This window comes from Mus caroli, unplaced genomic scaffold, assembly GCF_978045245.1.
Source record: "Mus caroli unplaced genomic scaffold, Mus_caroli_1 scaffold_20, whole genome shotgun sequence".
Lineage (NCBI taxonomy): Eukaryota > Metazoa > Chordata > Mammalia > Rodentia > Muridae > Mus > Mus caroli.
In genome coordinates, this window is record NW_028227275.1 from 27,740,157 (window position 1) to 27,759,889 (window position 19,733).

The window sequence follows — 19,733 nt, forward strand, 5'->3', positions numbered from 1 at the left end:
AAATGAATGAATGCTCAGAGTTTTATTTATATATTTGTATGTATGTATGTATGTATGTATGTATGTATGTATCGCTTCTCGGCCTTTTGGCTAAGATCAAGTGTATGTATTTGTGTCTAAATATATATATATATATATATATATATATATATATATGCTTACATGAATGAACATGCAATATCATATATGTTAGATGCATATGTCATATATATTAGATGTATAGACATATATATTCTAGCTAAAATGGAAGTTTATGGTGTCCTCTGTTGTTATAGAAAATCAAAGATTGTTGTAATAATTGTAATAGCCATTTAGTCCGATTTCATTCTTACATGCCTATAGTCTTCTCCTGTACCCAAACTTACAGTTATTATAACAGAGAGCAAGTCATGTGTGTCTTAGACTGACAAAGCAGCAGTAGCTTCCAGTGGGAATCAAAATCAAATCCTTGGAGGAGACATATTTCTGTCAGGTGACATAAAACAGCCACACGGTCCTAACCTGTAAAGTACCCCCTGAAACTGCTTTATTTTCTCTACTTCTTGCTCTCTAAATAGATTCTAAATAAAGTGACTCTGCAATTTAGAATTTGCCTCTCTGCCAGTAATGAGAGTGAAATGAGAAAGCCTGCTTCCTCTGTCTGCTTTAAGTCCTTCAGGTCAGTTATGAGAACCTGACATACAGTAAGCAACCCTGATGGATGAATATTTTGTCACCAAAACCAGAAAACAGGAAGAATACGTAGTATCTGCCCTTGAAAATAGAGTTCAGAACTAGAGGCCTGAGTCACAGTAGGAAACTAAGAAAATTCAATTACTTAATGTTACTCAGATGTACAGCCCAAGTCTTCTGTTCTTGTCCTCTCCTCCTCTCCTTTCCTGCCAACCCACATGTGCACAAATGTGCATGAAGACACAGATGCAAGTGTCACACAGTAGGAACAGGTCCCTAATTAATGAATTCTCTTCTCCTCACCCTTTAGAAGTTTTACTCCCGTGATAATCATAAATCGTCTCTTATAATTTACATGCATACATATATATCATGTATACATATATAAAATGATAGATTAATTGAAGATTATGTAATATTAAGGTGCATATTGTACTAAGTAAAGGTATTGTGCAATCCCGTTCACTCACTATTAGATGAGGCTGGTGGGCGGATGGTAGCATTCAAGTAAAAGGTGACTATACAGATTATGTACTTTCATTTGAGCCTTGCTTGCTTTATGGCTGTGGGTCTTTTTTTTCCCCCATAATGAGACAGGGCCTCATTATGTAACCCTAAGGTGTCCTGAAACTTACTATGTAGATTACAATGGCCTCAAACTCAGTTATCTGCCTGCCTCTGCCTCCAGGGTTCTAGGATTAAAGGTGTGCACCACCACTCCTAGGCTTCATGTATCTTTTTTCTATACCTTGACACTTGATAATTATTATTTTCCTTTCTGGAATATATGTACACATTTACCTACATAACTGAAATCCTTCAAAGTTAATTGCTTTAGCCCAAGAAATTTCTTTCAAGCAAAACAGGGCTGTTTTTAGGTCTGACCTGTATTTCAAAAATCAGAATCTTCCCATCCTAAAGCTGACGTTTTTGATGAGTGAGTCTGTTGAGAATTAGATCGTTTCAGTCAGAAGCCTCACCTCCCACCCCCATCAGACAAGGTGTTTACGGTTAGTTGCTTTTTCTCTGTAGATACCAATTACCTTCTCAAAGGGCTACCCAAAGGGATTTACCACTTGACAGTTTGTTTAAACTTTCGCTAAATGTACAAATATGGTGGAGGTGAGATCCAATTTGGCTGTCGACCTACTTGACCCTTTAGTTTTAGATTTGAAAGAAAGCAGTTCAAGCCTTCCTGTGTACTCAGTAGCTCACGACTTTGTTTGGTTTGTTGATTGCTTTGTTTTCAGTTTTCTTAATTTAAAGATTGTTTGGTTGTGGCTTTAATTCCACAAATGGACAATTTGGGAAAATGAGCTTAATTTCTTGAATTTCAGCTCTCACCTCTTCTCTTTCAGAAAGCAGTAAGCATAACTCAGTATCAAGCCATAACTTGAAAAGTGCATTAAATTAATAGAACTGAGGCCCTTCATTTTTTTTAATGTAATGGGGCTAATGTCAGATGGGCATTTGTTTATTAAGGAGGTAAAGCTTCCTAAAAAGGCAGACAGTGATGCCTGGAGAGAGTGATAGCATTTCCTTCTGAGTGTAAAATAATCCTCAATGCCTGAGAAAAGTCAGTGTCTGAGTTCATTCTGGAACTCCATTACCAGGGTGATTGAGATGACAACGTGTCCATGTCTAACAGTGAGAATTCTAGCTTCACCGAGACGAGTCCCCATGATTAAACCTCTCCAATTTGTAGTTTTCTGGAAATGTGAAATAAGAATATTGAAAAATATACAACAATATCAACCAACCAGACCCCCTAAAGCTCCCAGGGACTAAACTACCAACCAAAGAGTACACATGGCTCCAGCATATGTAGCAGAGGATAGCCTTATCTGGCATCAGTGGGAGGGGAGGCCCTTGGTTCTGTGAAGGCCCGATGCCCCCAGTGTAGGGGAATGTGAGGGCAGAGAGAGGGAAGTGGATGGGTGGGTCGGTGGGGAAGCACCCTCATAGAAGGAGGGGGAGTGAGGATAGGATAGAGGTTTGTGGAGGGGGAAAGGAGGAAAGGGGATTACATTTGAAATGTAAATAAATAAGATATCCAATAAAAAATAAAAATATATAACATGTATCTTACCAAGACTTTGATGAAATTCAACACTAATTCTAAAAATGTTTGGCCAACTATGACTCTAACAATATTTGTAGTTTTTACTGACATGTGGGACTGCTTTGTGCTTCAATAATGTATTGAATATTCTTCCCACCTCTTTTTACTTCTAAAGCCACTTCTCTGAGGGCTGACCTAAGACCCTTGATAATAAGAAGCTCCTTTAGACAGGGATCTTTCTCACTGCGTGGGTCTTTTCCAAGTAGTCTGCTTCCTTAGTGTGATCCATAAACCTTGCTGGGACTTGCTGAGGTGATGTAGCAGGGGCTGTCCATTCATACTGATGACTGAGCCGTGGCTGTCTGCCTAAAATCTACTACTGTGCAACAATAGAAAGATGACAGACAGGCAAATCAAATGGCATAGAAATATTGACGGGGCCATAAGAGGTGAAGAATCAGTCCACTCACCTATGACATGGAAATAATACTCAACCTTATAAGACTGTGGCTATAATCGTGTGAAACTTCATGCTGATAATTAGCAAAAGCATTCAACACAGTTAAATGGAGAGTAAACAAAATCCACAATGGTAGCAGACAGCCTGTGACAGCTAAAGGGATGTGAGGCTAGAGCATCAACTAAGAGCCAGAGTTTGAGAGACTCGATCGGTAGGTAGTCTAATGGACTCGACTCTTCAGTTTACTGAAAGCAACTGTGCCAACATACACATACATTCTGGAAAGAAACTAGAGCAGAGAGCATGTCACATTCCCTTTCAGGTTTCATAGCGAGTAGCACGGGAATGCTATAGACAGTTGGGACTTGTTTAAAGGAGCTTTGCATTTGATGACTAAAAGGAAAGATGATAGTTTTGAGGTTGTTTTTTGATTTTTCTTCCACAGTAATTAGTGAACGCCAGAGGGAGCAACTGAAATCTGTGAGCTACTCCTCTCGCTATGCTCTGGGCCTCTTTTATGAAGTAGGCATGAAGATTGGTGTCCCTTGGTCCTGTCGCTACCTCAGCAGTCACCCCTGCATATGCTTCATCTCCATTGATAATAAGAAGCGCAATATAGGTTAGTACTCTCATGATTTCCCTTAAACATAGGAGCGGTGGTGGGTGTAGGTTGAGGAAAATGGTGTTAGAGTGTTCCCATGGTGAGCAGACAAGTGTTTAACTCCAAGCCACGGGGGATAAAACTTACTGTCTCATTTGCTCAGTTATGAAATACACAGTGCAACCAGAAAGGTTTCTTAGACAATCATCCATCATGGGGATTGTATTATTGAGTTCATAAAAATAGTGTCTGAAAGTTTAAGATTTCAAAGTGACCTATGCTCTATTACATTAATTTGGATTGATGTATACGCAAATGTTTTTCTCATTGTTTTTTAGTGAGATTCCTTTGGGGTATTTGTTTGTCTGTTTTTTAATTTATTAACTGCTAAGAATCCCTGGCTAGATTAAAAAGTGAATTTTACCATGCTATTAAATCTATCACATCCATATTATTTTGATGTCTGTGCATATTTCATTTTTTTAAATGAGCAAAATTGATTATGATTAAAGTGGCTGGCAAATGTTTCATGAGAATATCCTAGGGTTCAGTAAACTCTACACTTTACCTTTTGGTAGAAAACAGTTTTAAAACTTAAGTTTGATTTACAAACCCATGTGTTTTAGAGGCAGAAGCAGCCAACCTGACCTTTAGAAGGAAGGAACAGAGGGAGGGAGGGAGGGAGGGAGGGAGGGAGGGAGGGAGGGAGGGAGGGAGGGAGGGAGGGAGGGAGGGAGGGAGGGAGGAAAAGAGGAAAAGAGGAAAAGAGGAAAAAGAAAGAGTAAAAGAAATTAAGTAAGAAATGAAGGAAGGGAGAGAGAGAAAGAAGGAGGAAGGAAGAAAGATTGAGTCACAAGAAAAGGTAACTGATTCATTTTAGAAAAGAAACATGAGTGTGCATTCGTAGCTGTGAGATTTTGGTGATGCCTAGGGTAATGCTTTTTATAAATAAACTGCAATGATCTAAGATGACAAAACTCGCAAGAGGAATTGCTGTGGAGTTTGTTATGGTGCTTCACTGCACAGCGATGCTTTCATCAGTCCATTAGTTAGAAGTCTTGCCTGATAAAATCACCGACTAATGTCTCTTGGCTTGCCAGAATTTTATGATAGGCCTAGGCTGCTTTTTCTATCAGAGCACACAATCTAAGAAAAATGTTTCTTTTATAACTTAAAACTCCCCAAGGGCCGTGCTGCTTATGTTAACATGATACCACATCTATATACAATCAGCAGCTCATGAAATGCCCTGTAACAGCTATGGACATTAGCTGTTACATGTGATCGTCACAACTCTACAGCTGCTTTGTTCTGAGGAAATGAAAATAATCCCTGATCCTCTCAAGTTATATACCATGAATAAGACATCTTTGGGGGTGTACCTTCGTAAGATAGGATATCTACTATTTATATATTATATATATCTACTATTTATATATATAATATATATATTTAGCTATACATAACAGAAAAAATAGGCATGTTTAAACAACATGAGGTCATTTAATAATCCTCTATGAAAAATTGATCTATTTCTTAGATTGATATGTTGGAAACATAGAGTGCCTCTCAGTGGTAGAGCATTTGTCAGATACAGGCAAAGCTCTAGGTTAAATCCCTAGCACAAAATAAAATGAAGAAAAATTCATAGAATAAACGCTATGCTGATCAGTATTTTTATTACTATGACAAATACCCAAGGGTTCAACTTCCAAGGAGGCTGACTGTCATAACATATGTTCTCTCATATGTTATGATATATGATATCTATACATAGATACAGATGTGCACACACGTTTAGAGACAAGAGTCTCACTATGTAACCCTAGATATCCCAGAACTCACTATGTAGACCAAGCTAGCCTGGAACTCCATAGATATCTGCCTGTCTGCTTCCTGAGTGCTGGAATTACAGGCTCTGCTGCCATACCCAACCTATCTTCCCATTTTTATATCTACACAAAACTAAAGAGGGAACTATGGGAGAGAAAAACAAAACAAAACAAAACAGGATTTAAGAAGGAGACATATAATATGTGAGACATGAAAGTGGGAATTACCAGGGACAAGAAGGCACAGTGAAAAAAAGAGCAGTCAGGGACAGAACAGAGGGTCAAGCAAAGCACAATGTGGATGAAAATTTCATATAGATACCTGATACTTTGTCTCAAAGTTTTTTAAAGAGTGGATGGTAGAACAAAATTATCCACCTCATAGAGAACAAGATGTTAACATAAGGAATAGGCTGGCTTTTTTGTCCCTCCTCTTTTACGTCTCATTTTTTCATCCTATTAGGCATCCCGCCACTCAGTAATTAGTCTCTGGCAGAATCCCCTCAGACACAGGCCCAGGATCTACACTAACCTCCCAGACACATGCGCAGGATCTACACTAACCTCCCAGACACATGCGCAGGATCTACACTAACCTCCCAGGCACATGCGCAGGATCTACACTAACCTCCCAGGCACATGCGCAGGATCTACACTAACCTCCCAGACACATGCGCAGGATCTACACTAACCTCCCAGGCACTTCTCAGACCAGTGAAATTGACGAACAGCACGCCCTGTCACAAAATGCTCATCCCAATGAGATGATATTTGGAGATTTAGTTCAGGTCATAATGATTACATGGAGTCCTAAGGGTGGCATCTTAGCCCAATAGGACAACAGCCTTATACAAACAAATGAGAAAAGCTTCCCTTCTCTCTAATTGCTACTTTCATATAACAAGGGAACTGTATGACAGGGTTGTAGAAAAATAGCAGGTACTGTATATCAGGAAGCTCGCCATCACCAGGAACCAGCTCAGCCAATGCCTGGATAGTGGGGTTCTCAGGCTAGAAAACTGAAAAACCTCCATTTATGAGAACTACAGAATCTCCTTAAGGTCTCACTCCCATCTTTCTATCTATCTATCTATCTATCTATCTATCTATCTATCTATCTATCTATCTATCTATCTAGTTAGTTAGTTCCAGGGATCGAAGCACATTAAAGCCTAGCAACACAGTTCAAAAGAACCACCACTGACTGATCCTTCCAGAGGCTCTATATAATAATTCTTTAATCTGCTAATTCTCATATATGCATATCAGACCTGAATTGCTACCTGGATTAATCCCAAACTAGCCACTAGTTAGGCAAGTGAGAGTATCATGAATCCAAGGTGGGTGGGATTATCACAAATCTACATCAAATATACTCCTGGAGCTGGGGTCACAGTCCTGTTAGCCATGAGCAGGAATGCTGCCTGAACAAAGGAAAGTATTGTTACAGAGAAAGGAAGAAGGCACCTGGTGACTGTGTGACCCTCCACACTTCCCACTATCTTCTATCAGAGTTACATCTTATGTAGGAGGTAAAATTCTAAATTTATCATAAAAAGAAAAGAATCACATATATTCAAATTACCATTTAAGGACCATAAAACTACATGACACTTTTGAGAATGGCAAAAAAAAAAATCAGTAAACTTAATACAAACATTTTTAACCTTTTGGATAGATTTTAATTTCTCTGGATGAGGTTAGAGTAAAAAGCTGGATTGCATGCATAGGACACCGTGATGTTTTCTACCAAGAAAGTCAGACAAGTAAGAAAGAAATAGTCCTAGTCAGACAAGAAAGAAAGAAATATTCCTATCCCTGAGCAGACTAAATTTTCTCTACAAATGAGGTGGGAGGGCGTGGGAAAGCACCCCCACAAAACTGAAGTAAAAATTTATAAAACTAAATGGATCTGAAAAGGTGAAACATAAGATCAAGAATTTCTCAAGGCTGTCAATTTTTTAATAATAGATATTTAAATTTCTCTTAATATCAACAACCATACAATTTTTAAACTGAGGAGCCAGATGAGTCAGAAATCGTGTTTTGTTGTGTTTCAAGCCACCAAGGAATACCTACATTCCTTTGTCAATTCTATGGAAATTAACCTATTGTGCACGCATTAACTTGTGTACTACCTGAAGTGGTAACTTTTAACATAAAATCTTACTGCCTTCAAATAAGTAGTTTTATTATTCTACCAGAGTCAACAGTACTAAGTGTGTCAAGCTAACTTAACACAATATTAATGCATTTATAAAGCAATTCCCTGTATTTTAGCAATAGTGACATCTAATTGGGCAAGCAAGATACATGTTGTGGTTTCTGTATCTCCACCCCATTTTGGGTTATTTTCTGGAATCAAAAACTAGTACCGTTCCTCAGAAAATTGGACATAGTACTACCAGAGGATCCAGCAATACCTCTCCTGGGCATATACACAAAAGATGTTCCAACTTGTAATAAGGACACATGCTCCACTATGTTTATAGCAACCTTATTTATAATAGCCAGAAGCTGGAAAGAATGCAGATGTCCCTCAACAGAGGAATGGATACAGAAAATGTGGTACATTTACACAATGGAGTACTATTCAGCTATTAAAAACAATGAACTTATGAAATTCTTAGGCAAATGGATGTATCTGGAGGATATCATCCTGAGTGAGGTAACCCAATCACAAAAGAACTCACATGACATGCACTCACTGATAAGTATATATTAGCTTAGAAATTTAGAATACCCAAGATACAATTTGCAAAACACATGAAACTCAAGAAGAAGGAATACTAAAGTGTAGATACTTTGCTCCTCCTTAGACTGGGGAACAAAATACCCATGGAGGGAGTCACAGAGACTGAGATGAGAAGGAAGCTGAGATGGAAGGAAGGACCATCCAGAGACTGCCCCACCTGGGGATCCATCCCATAAACAGCCACCAAATCCAGACATTATTGCATATGCCAGAAAGATTTTGCTGACAGGACCCTGATATAGCTATATCTTGTGAGACAATGCCAGTGCCTGGCAAACACAGAACTGGATGCTCACAGTCATCTATTCGATGGAACACAGGGCCCCCAATGGAGAAGCTAGAGAAAGCACCCAAAGAGCTGAAGGGGTCTGCAACCCTATAGGTGGAACAAGAGTATGAACTAACCAGTACCCCCAGAGCTCGTGTCTCTAGCTGCATATGTAGCAGAAGATGGCCTAGTAGGCCATTATTGGGAGAAGAGGCCCTTGGTCTTGGGAAGATTTTATGCCCCAGTACAGGGGAATACCAAGGCCAGGAAGCAAGAGTGGGAGGGCTGGGGAGCAGGGTGGGTGGAGGGTATAGGGGATTTTCAGGATGGCATTTGAAGTATAAATGAAGAAAATATCTAATAATAAAAAAGAACATCTAAAAAGTTAAAAAAACAAAAAACTAGTACCGTAACACACACACAAATAACGGAGGGTGTGTTTGTGTTTTGTCAGGGTAGAAAATGTAAATGTACAAAAGATACACAAAATTTACCAGCATTGAGACAACAAATGCAGTCTGTTAATAAGTCTCCAGAGACAGAAGATGCAGTAACCCAAACCAGATAAAGGTCAGGGCCTACTCATTTGTCACATGTCAGAAACAGGCAGTCAGTGCAGAAAACCTCAGCCAGAATCAACTTTCCCTTTAGGCAAAGGAAGGAAGCCCCAGTGTGTACCAGACCCAACTTAGGATGCCAACACTCTGACTATGAATCATTATTAGCTCATGTTCCCAGTGTGTTGTGTGGGACACTGGTTCTTTGGGGACTCTCTTTTTCAAAGAGCTCTGTTATCAAACCAACCAGATTTACACCTGGTTTAGAAAGTTCAAAAAATAGCTCATTAAAAGAAACATCTGGGCTGGTGAGATGGCTCAGTGGGTAAGAGCACCCGACTGCTCTTCCAAAGGTCCAGAGTTCAAATCCCAGCAACCACATGGTGGCTCACAACCATCCGTAATGAGATCTGGCGCCCTCTTCTGGAGTGTCTGAAGACAGCTACAGTGTACTTACATATAATAAAATAAATAAATCTTAAAAAAAAAAAACTAAATAGAACTGTTTAAAAAAAAAAAAGAAACATCTACAGAAAAGACATCTCCATTTCTTATAGAATTAATCTATTTGATCAACTGTACTTGATCATGGATCATTTGAAGGTAAACCAAACCTATGACAGTCCTTCAGTACACACTTGAGAAATCCTGACTTGATGTTATCGTTTGTACTTCTTGTGTGGCAGGAACATCAAGCGAGATAGGTCTGTCCCTGAAGGCATTCAATGGGAAGAAATTAGACTCTAAGATAGTGTAGGTTTAAATAAAAAGTCCTTTACCATATTCAGTTTGGATCTTGAATCTCCCCTAGAGGCTAATGTGTTTAAGAGGGGTAACCCTCACTTAGGAAATGATGCAAACTTTTGGAAGTGAAACAGTTACTGGGCATATGCCCTTGAAGGAGGTCCTGGGACTCCTGTACCTCTTTTTCTCTATATTTTATTTCCCAGTCATGAAGTCAGCAGCTATGCTATGGTATGCCCCCTTCCTCCAAGCCCAAAAGAAACAAAGTCAAACAATCATGGGCCAAACCCTCCAATCCTCTTAGCCAATGGAAACCTCAGATTGTATCACATTATTACTCTGATATTTATTGCTATAATGAAAAACTCACTAACTCACTTGAATAATTTTTGAAAAAATTTTCAGGTTAACTTAGGGGGGCGATTTGGACATAAAATTAAGACCTAGATTAAAATTCTGGTAAGAGAAAGACTAGCAATGTCTTCATCCATGAGCCCCGACCTTCTCAGACTATTTTTAAGTAACAAACACATGGAAAATTTTAATTACCTAAGTATGACAGATGATTACTTCTTGATCAGCCCAAATGGGTGTTGATTGGTAGGTAACTCTATTCAAAGAAGTTCTTTGGGCAGTAAACTTTTAAGGAGTTGGACGTGCCAATCTGGTTTGATCCTCATATGTTGTACATCTGTATCAAATTACCACTTTGTCCCATAAATAAATTCAATTAGTGTATGTCAATTAAAAATTTTAAAATGTGATGGAAAGATGACTTAGAGATTAGAAGCACTAACTACTCTTCCGGAGGACCTGAGTTCAATTCCCAGCACCCATATAGCAGTTCATAACTGTTGACTCCAGTCCCAGGGGATCTAATGTCTTCTTCTGGCCTCTGTGGGCACTGAATGCATGGAGTGTACAGACATACTGGCAGGAAAAGTACTCATATAGCAAGTAAAAAGTTTTTAAATATTTGTATATGTCTAAGGAGCTGAAGGGGCCTTATCTGGCATCAATGGGAGGGGAAGTCCTTGATCCTATGAGGGCTTGATGCCCCAGTGTAGTGGAATGCTCGGGCGGTGAGGTGGGACTGGGTGGATGGGTGGAGGAACACCTTCATAGAAGCAGGGTAAGGAGGGATGGGATGGGGGGGGTTGCATAGAGGAAACCGGAAAAGGGGATAATATTTGAAATGTAAACAAAATATCCAATTAAAAAAATAAAGAATACTAGAATAAAAATGAAATTTTTAATGGACCCAGAATCCTCTTTCTTTGGATTTACTATGTTCACAGTTATCCAACTAAGTTGATAGGGGAAAATGGAGGGCTGGACATATCAGCTAGGCTCACACCCTGCTCATTAGTGCGCAATTAAGTGGTGAACACTGATCTTGTAGGCAAATTGACCCCATCTTTTACCTATGCATGTAGAAAGAAGAAAAGTGGTTTGTAGGGATGGTAAATTAGTTTCAAATACAAGTGCAAATCCATTAACATATGGTTACTACAGAGGGCAAAAACTGAATAATTCCAGGGAGGATTGCAGACTCAGTAGACAAAGATTCTCAAAATAATTAGCAATGTTGTTCATGTAGGGAGGGCAGGAATGTGCCACATCTGTACGTATGAGATTTCTTTTTTTATTTATTTATTTATATTTATTTTTTATTAGGTATTTTCCTCGTTTACATTTTCAATGCTATCCCAAAAGTCCCCCATACCCACCCACTCCCAATCCCCTACCCACCCACTCCCCCTTTTTGGCCCTGGGGTTCCCCTGTACTGGGGCATATAAAGATTTCTAAAGCCCCTTAACTTGAATTTGGTGTTAAACTAAGCTAGGAGTTAAGTTGCTCATATTCAACTTACTCCAACCACTTAGTAGTTATATAACAATAAATTTCTTAACTTCTCTGTATCCCTCTCAGTGCTATGAGGAAATAATAATCCCAAAGACTTATTGAGGAATTAACACTTTGAGTATGTACTTCAAGTAAGAACTTCACGGAACACTTAGCAAATAATAAGTCAGTATGTCTGGCACTTAATATTTAAAGACTCTAATGTTCAACTTAGATTTTATATTCTCTAAAGCAAAGTATGTAAGCATAAAGGTTCAAGTTAAGTGAATTTCGTCTTCTATTACCAGTACATTTAGGATTCTAGACAAATTAGGTAAATAAAACAATTGATCAGGTTTTTATCTTGCATTCCTTTTCACATTTGCAAGACATTGATCATCAATGACTGAACAATGGATAACAATCTAAAGCAATTAATGCAATTTACAGCTCTAGAATCATAATGACCAATGGACATAATTAAATAGTTTTCAATGTCTGATCAAAGATACAATTTAACTCATTTAAAAAGAAGATAAACAAATTAAAAAACCCTAACTTTATCACATGGAACTTATCATTGCAAGAATTTTATTGAGATAATTTAATAGCAAAAATAACATATTATATGCCTCCTTTAATTACTAATTCCCAAAATACATAGAAATGTTCCTCATGGGCTGTTTATTGCATAAACTTTTTACATCATGAAAGATAGCACGATATAGGAAGCAATAAATAATTGTGATATATTCAAGACCTTAAATCTAGTCTCCTTGTGATCACCTAATGGATTTTCTTGATTATTCCAACTTAGTGGATCATCAGAAATATGACAGCACAAAATGATGTGCTTTGAGATTTGAATAATGTAGAATAATTTGAATCTGCCAAAAATAAAGTCTAGAGAGGTAAAAAATTTATAAAGAGAATACGAAAAGAAAAAAGAAAAGGGAAAGACAGGAAGGAAGAAAGGGAAATAACCATAATCATAAAAATCTGTCATGTTTCTAGCTCAGGTTTCTGCTTTAACATCTGAGTTCTCAGAGAAAATAACAACCTTGCTAAGATAGTGAGCACCAACAACTTACAAAGGCTGTTTTATAGAAAGTGCAGCTTTTAGTTCAGTTATAATATGTATACTTCTCATATAAATCAGGTGAGACATTTTAATTAAGAGAAGTCAAATTCTAATTACAAATAGGTATTATGATAGTTCTGCAATAATAAATATAGATGTGTAGGTGATAGATATAGATAGATATTCATTATAATATTATACCAAATATTAGAGTAATGACTTACAAGAAAAAGTTTTATATTTGAGTAATAGATATTGAGTTATCTTTTAGAGTAAAAAAAATATATATATATACTCATATATACATATGTAATCACTTAAATAAAAGTACCTGTCATATATGCATATATTTTTTAAAGTAATAAGTCCAGGGTGTAAAATACTATCATTATATATATATATTTCCCATACTTAAAAACAAAGGTGATCTTTCATTAGAGAATGAAATATTCCAACATTTTTTGTAAGGAGAACATTTGCATACAAAGTCAGACCAAACAACAGACCCCTTTTATCCTGTGGCTTCTCTGTCAATCTGTCCTCAACAGGAGAGTACATATAAGATAACACTTATCCACCCACTTGCCAAGCAATTTGTTTCAGTATGATAATTAGTGCCAGAGTTGGAAAGAAATACAACATCAGCTAAATGTTTGCATCAAAATAGTCTAAAATATGAAATATATTACTGAGATGCATATCTCTCTCTCTCCTCTCTCTCTCTCTCTCTCTCTCTCTCTCCCTCTCTCTCTCTCTCTCTTTCTTTCTTTCACACACACACACATACACACATACACACACAGAGTGACAGTTTCTTTCGGCTAGGTTAAAGTCCCAAATTCTTTACTTCTATGTTTTCCATTTTCAAATTATTCAATTGGAGAAATATGCACAAATGAGTTTTGAATGTGTTATTTGTGCCAGTAATTGCACAAAGAATTGAAGATTCCGAAGTTCCCAATATAATTCCATGAAACCTGATCAAATGAAAGACTCTGAAGGTGAAAGGTACCATTTGTGTTTGGTTCATTTAGACTTGTAAAAAGTGTAAATTCCCGTAAAGATTTACACAATACACAGTGTAAACATTGTGGGAGAGTACTTAGACGCTTTTGTCATGACATATCAAGTGATTCTTTTAGGTGAAGAAATAACAGATAAGCCTGAGGCATACATAGATGTTTAGTTGTTTATATGTAAGTTACTCTGCAACCTTGCCTTAACCTACTGTCTCAAAATGACCTTGATCTGAGCAATTGTTTTACTTCCTTAGTTCTTTTTGCTGGATGGAGGGCTGGTGTCATAAATTAAAACCCAGGCATTTTTGGCAATTTTGGCTAAAACTGGGTAGGAATGTTTAAATCAGTTCCTTTGCAGAATTTCCTGTCAGCTGAATTAATATGGGAACCCCCACATCTGGACAAGAACCTTATTTTGAATTAAGATAGAATTCGTCCTCTGGATTCAAATATAGGAAGCTCAAATTGATGTTCTCATAGTCCCTGCAACCATGTCAGCTTGTTAGAAGAGAGAAACTGAGTGAACGCTGGGCTGTTTTGAAAGATCTTCAAGTTAAGTCCTTATTGCAGTCTGAGATGAGGCTGTCAGCACTATGAGTTGTAAGCCAGGGCTTAAAATAATGTGTGCTGCTCAGCTTCCCAGACAAGTGCCTGGTCTTCATCATTCAGGAGGCACCTCAAAACCTTTGCAAGTTGAGAATGGTATTGTGCAATTGTGTAAAACTCAAACAGCTTGTGAGCCTCAGGTCCTGGGAAACAGCAAAGGCTTGAGCTGGATGGAAGCTTGACAAGTCTTCACTGTGGTCCATTTTTATCTGTGACCATGACAACACTCTCCAGAAGAGATGGGATCATTCCTTTACCTAGAGGCTCTTCAGAAAACAATTTCATCACTTCCCTTACTGTCAAGAATTTCATCTCAGATCAATCTAACTGTCTCATGGGCTACAGAATTGATGAGCCTTGACTGCAGAGCCTGCTGCTCTCACCAAAATTAGAGATTCTGTCTTTCAGTGCAAATAAATGTCATCGTTCATCATCGTATATGGGATATATCCGCTGGTCCTTTTATCTTGATCACTACTGAAAATAAGAGGTAGACATTGTTATCATCATGCATCATAGATGTGAGTATCTAGTGCTTAACAAATATTTCCTGAGACAGCTATATTGCCTATGTAAGGATGAAGAGCCCTTCCCTAGCCCTTACACAACCTTTGAGAATTAGTAACTTAGCACTACCTAGCCACTTAGCTGGGTAGGAAAAGAAATGGCTAGGCAGCAATTGTTTATCCCTTAGGCAAGCTAGGGACTGTTAACCTTAAATTATGGAAAATGGGCAAACTCCCCATTTACATGCTAGATATGAAAGCCAGTGAAGAATATATACGAATACCTCTGGCAACTACTCTAAGTTCCCTCCTCTTAGATTCCCAGTGGCTACACTGTCGTGGTGACTGCACTATGAGGTATCAACAGTGAGATCTGGACGTTTTATTGAAAGTTTTTCTCAGAGAGGTATTCTCAGTAAGCATTTTCCCTGGTCCCTGGGGAATATACATCTGCTTTCAATGGTACCCTGTAATGTGGTCCTTAATTTCCAAAGTTGCACTTCAAAGAATCCTGCTGTCCTCTTTGGAAAGCATATTTCTTTTTAATACTTAATTGAAAAACAACTGTGCTCCAGCTGAGATATTTAACTTAGAAAACATGTGATAAACTCAGTTAAGTTGACATTTCCCTGTTTTACTTTAGCAGTTCTGTGTTTGAATATCAAAATAATATTAAAGTGGCATCTTGGATAGAGTCTTAGTTTTGTTCCACTGCTGTGAAGAGACACCACCACTGAGGCTAATCTTTAAAAAGAACTCATGTATTTGGGGGCTTACTTACACTTTCATAGTATTAGTCCATGATCGTCATGGTGGGAAATAAGCAGGCATGGCACTGGAGCAGTAGCTGAGAGCTTTGCATACTGAACCTCAGGCAGTAGGCAGAGAGAGGGAGGGTCAGACAGACAGACAGACAGACAGACTGGACCTGACAGATTCAAAGCCCTGCTCCCTGACACACCTCCAAGGCTACTGCCTAATGGCTCACCAACTGGGGACTAAACATTTAAAACATATGAGCCTATGGGTACCGTTCCCATTCCAATATCACAGATAGTAATCTTTCCCAAATGAGTTGATGTTTAATCGGAGGACAGTGGCTGATGAGCTCTTTATTGTCAATTCACAGGTAAGTACACAGTTGTTCCGTATAGTGCAGTGGACTTTGAAGCATGCAGTCCTCTAAGCTGTATTCAGCACTGAGATTTAGGATGGCCCACATGATGCGGCTCTTCTCTCCGTAGAGTGAAAGGTGTTGACTGCCAGCATCTCCATGTGATTCAGATAACAGCGCTGTAACCGGGTTTCTTAGTTGCTTTGAGTTTCAAAGTGCTATATGACAAGTACATTGTCTCTCTACAGTGTCACAAGAGTTGAATAAAATAGTATGTACAAAACCCCTAGTATAGCACGAGAAATGTTCATAGTAAATGCTATTTTTATAATTGTCACAAACAGCATGTTTTCCTATTAGTCTTTTATTTATATAAGCACATTCATTTTGACAATGAGACAAGCATGCCAATAAGTGTTTCAAATATTATTTTGTTAAAGTGATAGCGCTTACACATAATGAGACTACACAATCTCTCAAGTATTAAACTCAGCGCGGAAGTCAGGTGCGATTCTTCCTGCTTATGAAATCTTGAACATGATGTACTGATGATCAGAAAATAGGGTATTCTCTGAGGAGATCTGGCTTCAACCATGAAGACTGTTTCAAGAGCAAGTTTCAAAGTCTTAACTACACAGTCTCACCACAGGAAATCTCTTCACTATGACATTAAAAACTTTGAGTCAGGTAGCGTTTTTAACTGCCAGAATCACTAGCCCATCCTTTCATCATTTGTGATATTATTGACTCAGTTCAGCCTAAAAAGCCCTTCAAATTATTACTAGTGATGTGCTTGGTCTTTAGTTGAGAAGACTTTGCTATGCTCTCTAAAATCACATGCAGACCTTGGTATTTTTAATGGTAATTATGCCTATAGACTTCATATATGTGCTCACCTATATATTGAGAAGAGTTCACATGTACCATACAAGACATTCAATTCCCTGCATAACATGAATGAATATTAAACATCAGAATCTGAAAAGACTCTGTTGAAATCCCATTAATATTTATAACTGATCTGTGGGACTAGGGGACAACTTTAGTATAAAATATTTCAAATTCACAGTTGTAATAATGTACCATCCTTGAAATTAAAATATAGGTTTTTCCACTGAACTGGGTTCTGTTCTATGTAATACTAATGAATTCTTCGTTGATGTTATTAAGTGCCCTTACACTGCTTAGTAGTGTCGAGAAGATGGCCTTGAAACCTGAGTTCACCCGAGCCTAATTCTCTTTTTACATTAAAAACAAAATTCCTGTTTGTTTCCTTCCTCTCCTATTTTCAGAGTAATGGCTTCTCGAAGAATTTCTTCTTTAATTGAAGAATCTTGCCCAAGTACCCAGATCTATTCTTTAATCATAAGTCAAAATACAAGAGGAAAAATAATTCATTCATCTCATTAGGAAAGAATAAGACTGCCCAAAGTGGCCTGGTTGATTTCCTGTACAAAGTGGGGACAGGAATTTTTTTTTCTGCTAACTTGAATAACTTCATTATATGATTGATCTCAGATATTAAAATTCAAAATTTTATAATATCAAAGCAAAATCTTCATCTTAATGAACCAGATGGACTAAAGCAAAGGTTTTGGTCAATTATAGCCAAGAGATATATTTCATCTTTTTACAGAATCCTTTCAAACAGTGACAGATCTAAAACTGAACCCAACCATGCATCTACTATGATGACAACATGATATTCTTAGGGCAAACTTGTACACAGGCTCAAGGAGGAAATCTTGCCTAATTCAGGAAAACAGGCCAATGATAACATCACTTAAGACACAAAGTTCCACATAGGACACAGTGCTGACTAGGACAAAATAACAATGTATAATAAAGGCTGACTTCACAGGAATGGTGAATATTGAGGAAATGAAGATTTTAGTGGAGTGACATCTTAGAAAACCTAGGATATTTCTTACATATTGTGGAAATAACACTACAGCCATCGAGAGCCTAAAATCCAAATGTGAGTCAGGTTAAGCCCTCTGCCCTAGGGATCTGAGTGAGGTCCAATTAAAAGACCATTGAATCCTTCTGTTTTTTCCTTTTGGCAGCACAAGTAAAAGCTGTAACAAGCTGAAAATCTCCCGTTGTCCCAGGATAAATAGATGTTTTCATAAAGCTTGGGGGGTCTTAGCCAAAGGGCAAAGCTTCTCTTAAACAGATCCAGAAATATATACAGTCTCAGTAAATATGGCTGTTTTTCCCCCTAAACGAGCAGAATCTTTGGAAGTTTTAAAGGAACTGAGGCTAGGAAAAATATCCCAGTCCTGGACAAGAGTAGAAATCAGAAATACTTGTGAAAATTGCTTTCTTTATTTTTTTCATTCATATCCAACTGTTCTTCCATGCTGCCTACCCATTGCCTAGTTTCACGCCCTATGCTCAGTCCTTGACAATTTCCATGTTTCTAAAAGATGAAATCACTAGTCTTTTCACTCTCTCAAGCAAAACTCAGGAAACATCTTTGTTTCTTCTTCTCATTTATGTCAATGAACAATATGTAATTAAGTCAGACTGACTGCTCCCAAAGTCAACTTTGAGCTCATCTCTTCATTGCACTTGATCCTGCCAAGCCACTGTTTTCTCTCAAGTAGCCTTCTAGATACTTACCTTCTCCAGTTCCTTTATGGAGCCAGAAATGTCTTCCCAAAGCCCGTATCTGCCCAGGCCACTCACTTGCTTCCAATCAAAAGCTCTCCAATACCTTCTTTTGCATATAAGATTAAACCTCAAATCCTTCACTTGTCCTACACTGGGTTAAGTGACCTAGAACAAGAGTCACAAACCTTTTCCTACAACAGCCAGAAGATAAATATTCTAGATTTTGTGAGCTATACACCCTAAGAAGCATCTACTCAGATCCACTGGTGTAATTAAAGCAATATATACTATGCAATGACATGGGTATGGACATGCCTCAATAAATTAGTACAAACACAAGTGTGCAAAGTATTTGGTATCAAGATCATAGTTTGTCTGCCTCGGCATGTGCCTACCTCACCAGTTCGTCACTCTTAGCCAGTCTAGCTGCCCTGTCACATACTTTTTAACCAGTTGTGAATTTTCCCATTTCAATAATTTTCTCTGTAGACTGTCAAAGTTCAATTGCTCCTTCTACAGAGGCCATTTCTTCTTATTTGTTTTCTTTTCTTTACTGTTGCTGCTGCAGCTGCTTCTGTTGTTGTTGTTTGTTGTTGTTGTTGTTGAGACAGGGTCTCACTATATAGTCTTGGCTCTACTGGAACTCATAAGGTAGACTTAGGTTGGCCTTGAACTTTCAGTAATTATTCTGTCTTTGGCAGTACTAGTACTACCTAGTACTAGGATTAGGATTACATCACCATTTCTGGACAGAAGCCATTTATATATTCTCTATTTAATTCAGTTTCCCTCAGTACTCTTAAATAGCAGCCTGTATTTTCAGTAATTGTGAGTAATCTCAATTGCCAACTTGATGATATCTACTTGGGTGACATATATCTGAGCATGCCTGTACATGATTATCCTTATTAGATTACTTGAAATGAGATGACTGGCTCATTGTGGGTGTCACCATTCCCTAGGCTAGGATCCTTGAATATATAAAAGGAAAATG

General features: G+C 38.0%; 1 protein-coding gene and 1 pseudogene across 1 annotated transcript in view; both read left to right on the forward strand.

The window, feature by feature from the left end:
• The window catches only part of Rnls (renalase, FAD dependent amine oxidase), a 262,579-nt gene that overhangs the window by 193,486 nt on the left and 49,360 nt on the right, over positions 1–19,733 (forward strand). The window contains exon 5 of the mRNA XM_021151942.3: positions 3,640–3,813. Within this exon, the coding sequence (XP_021007601.1) occupies positions 3,640–3,813 (174 nt within the window). The remainder of the gene's footprint in view (positions 1–3,639; positions 3,814–19,733) is intronic.
• LOC115030044 (U2 spliceosomal RNA) lies at positions 71–176 on the forward strand (annotated as a pseudogene).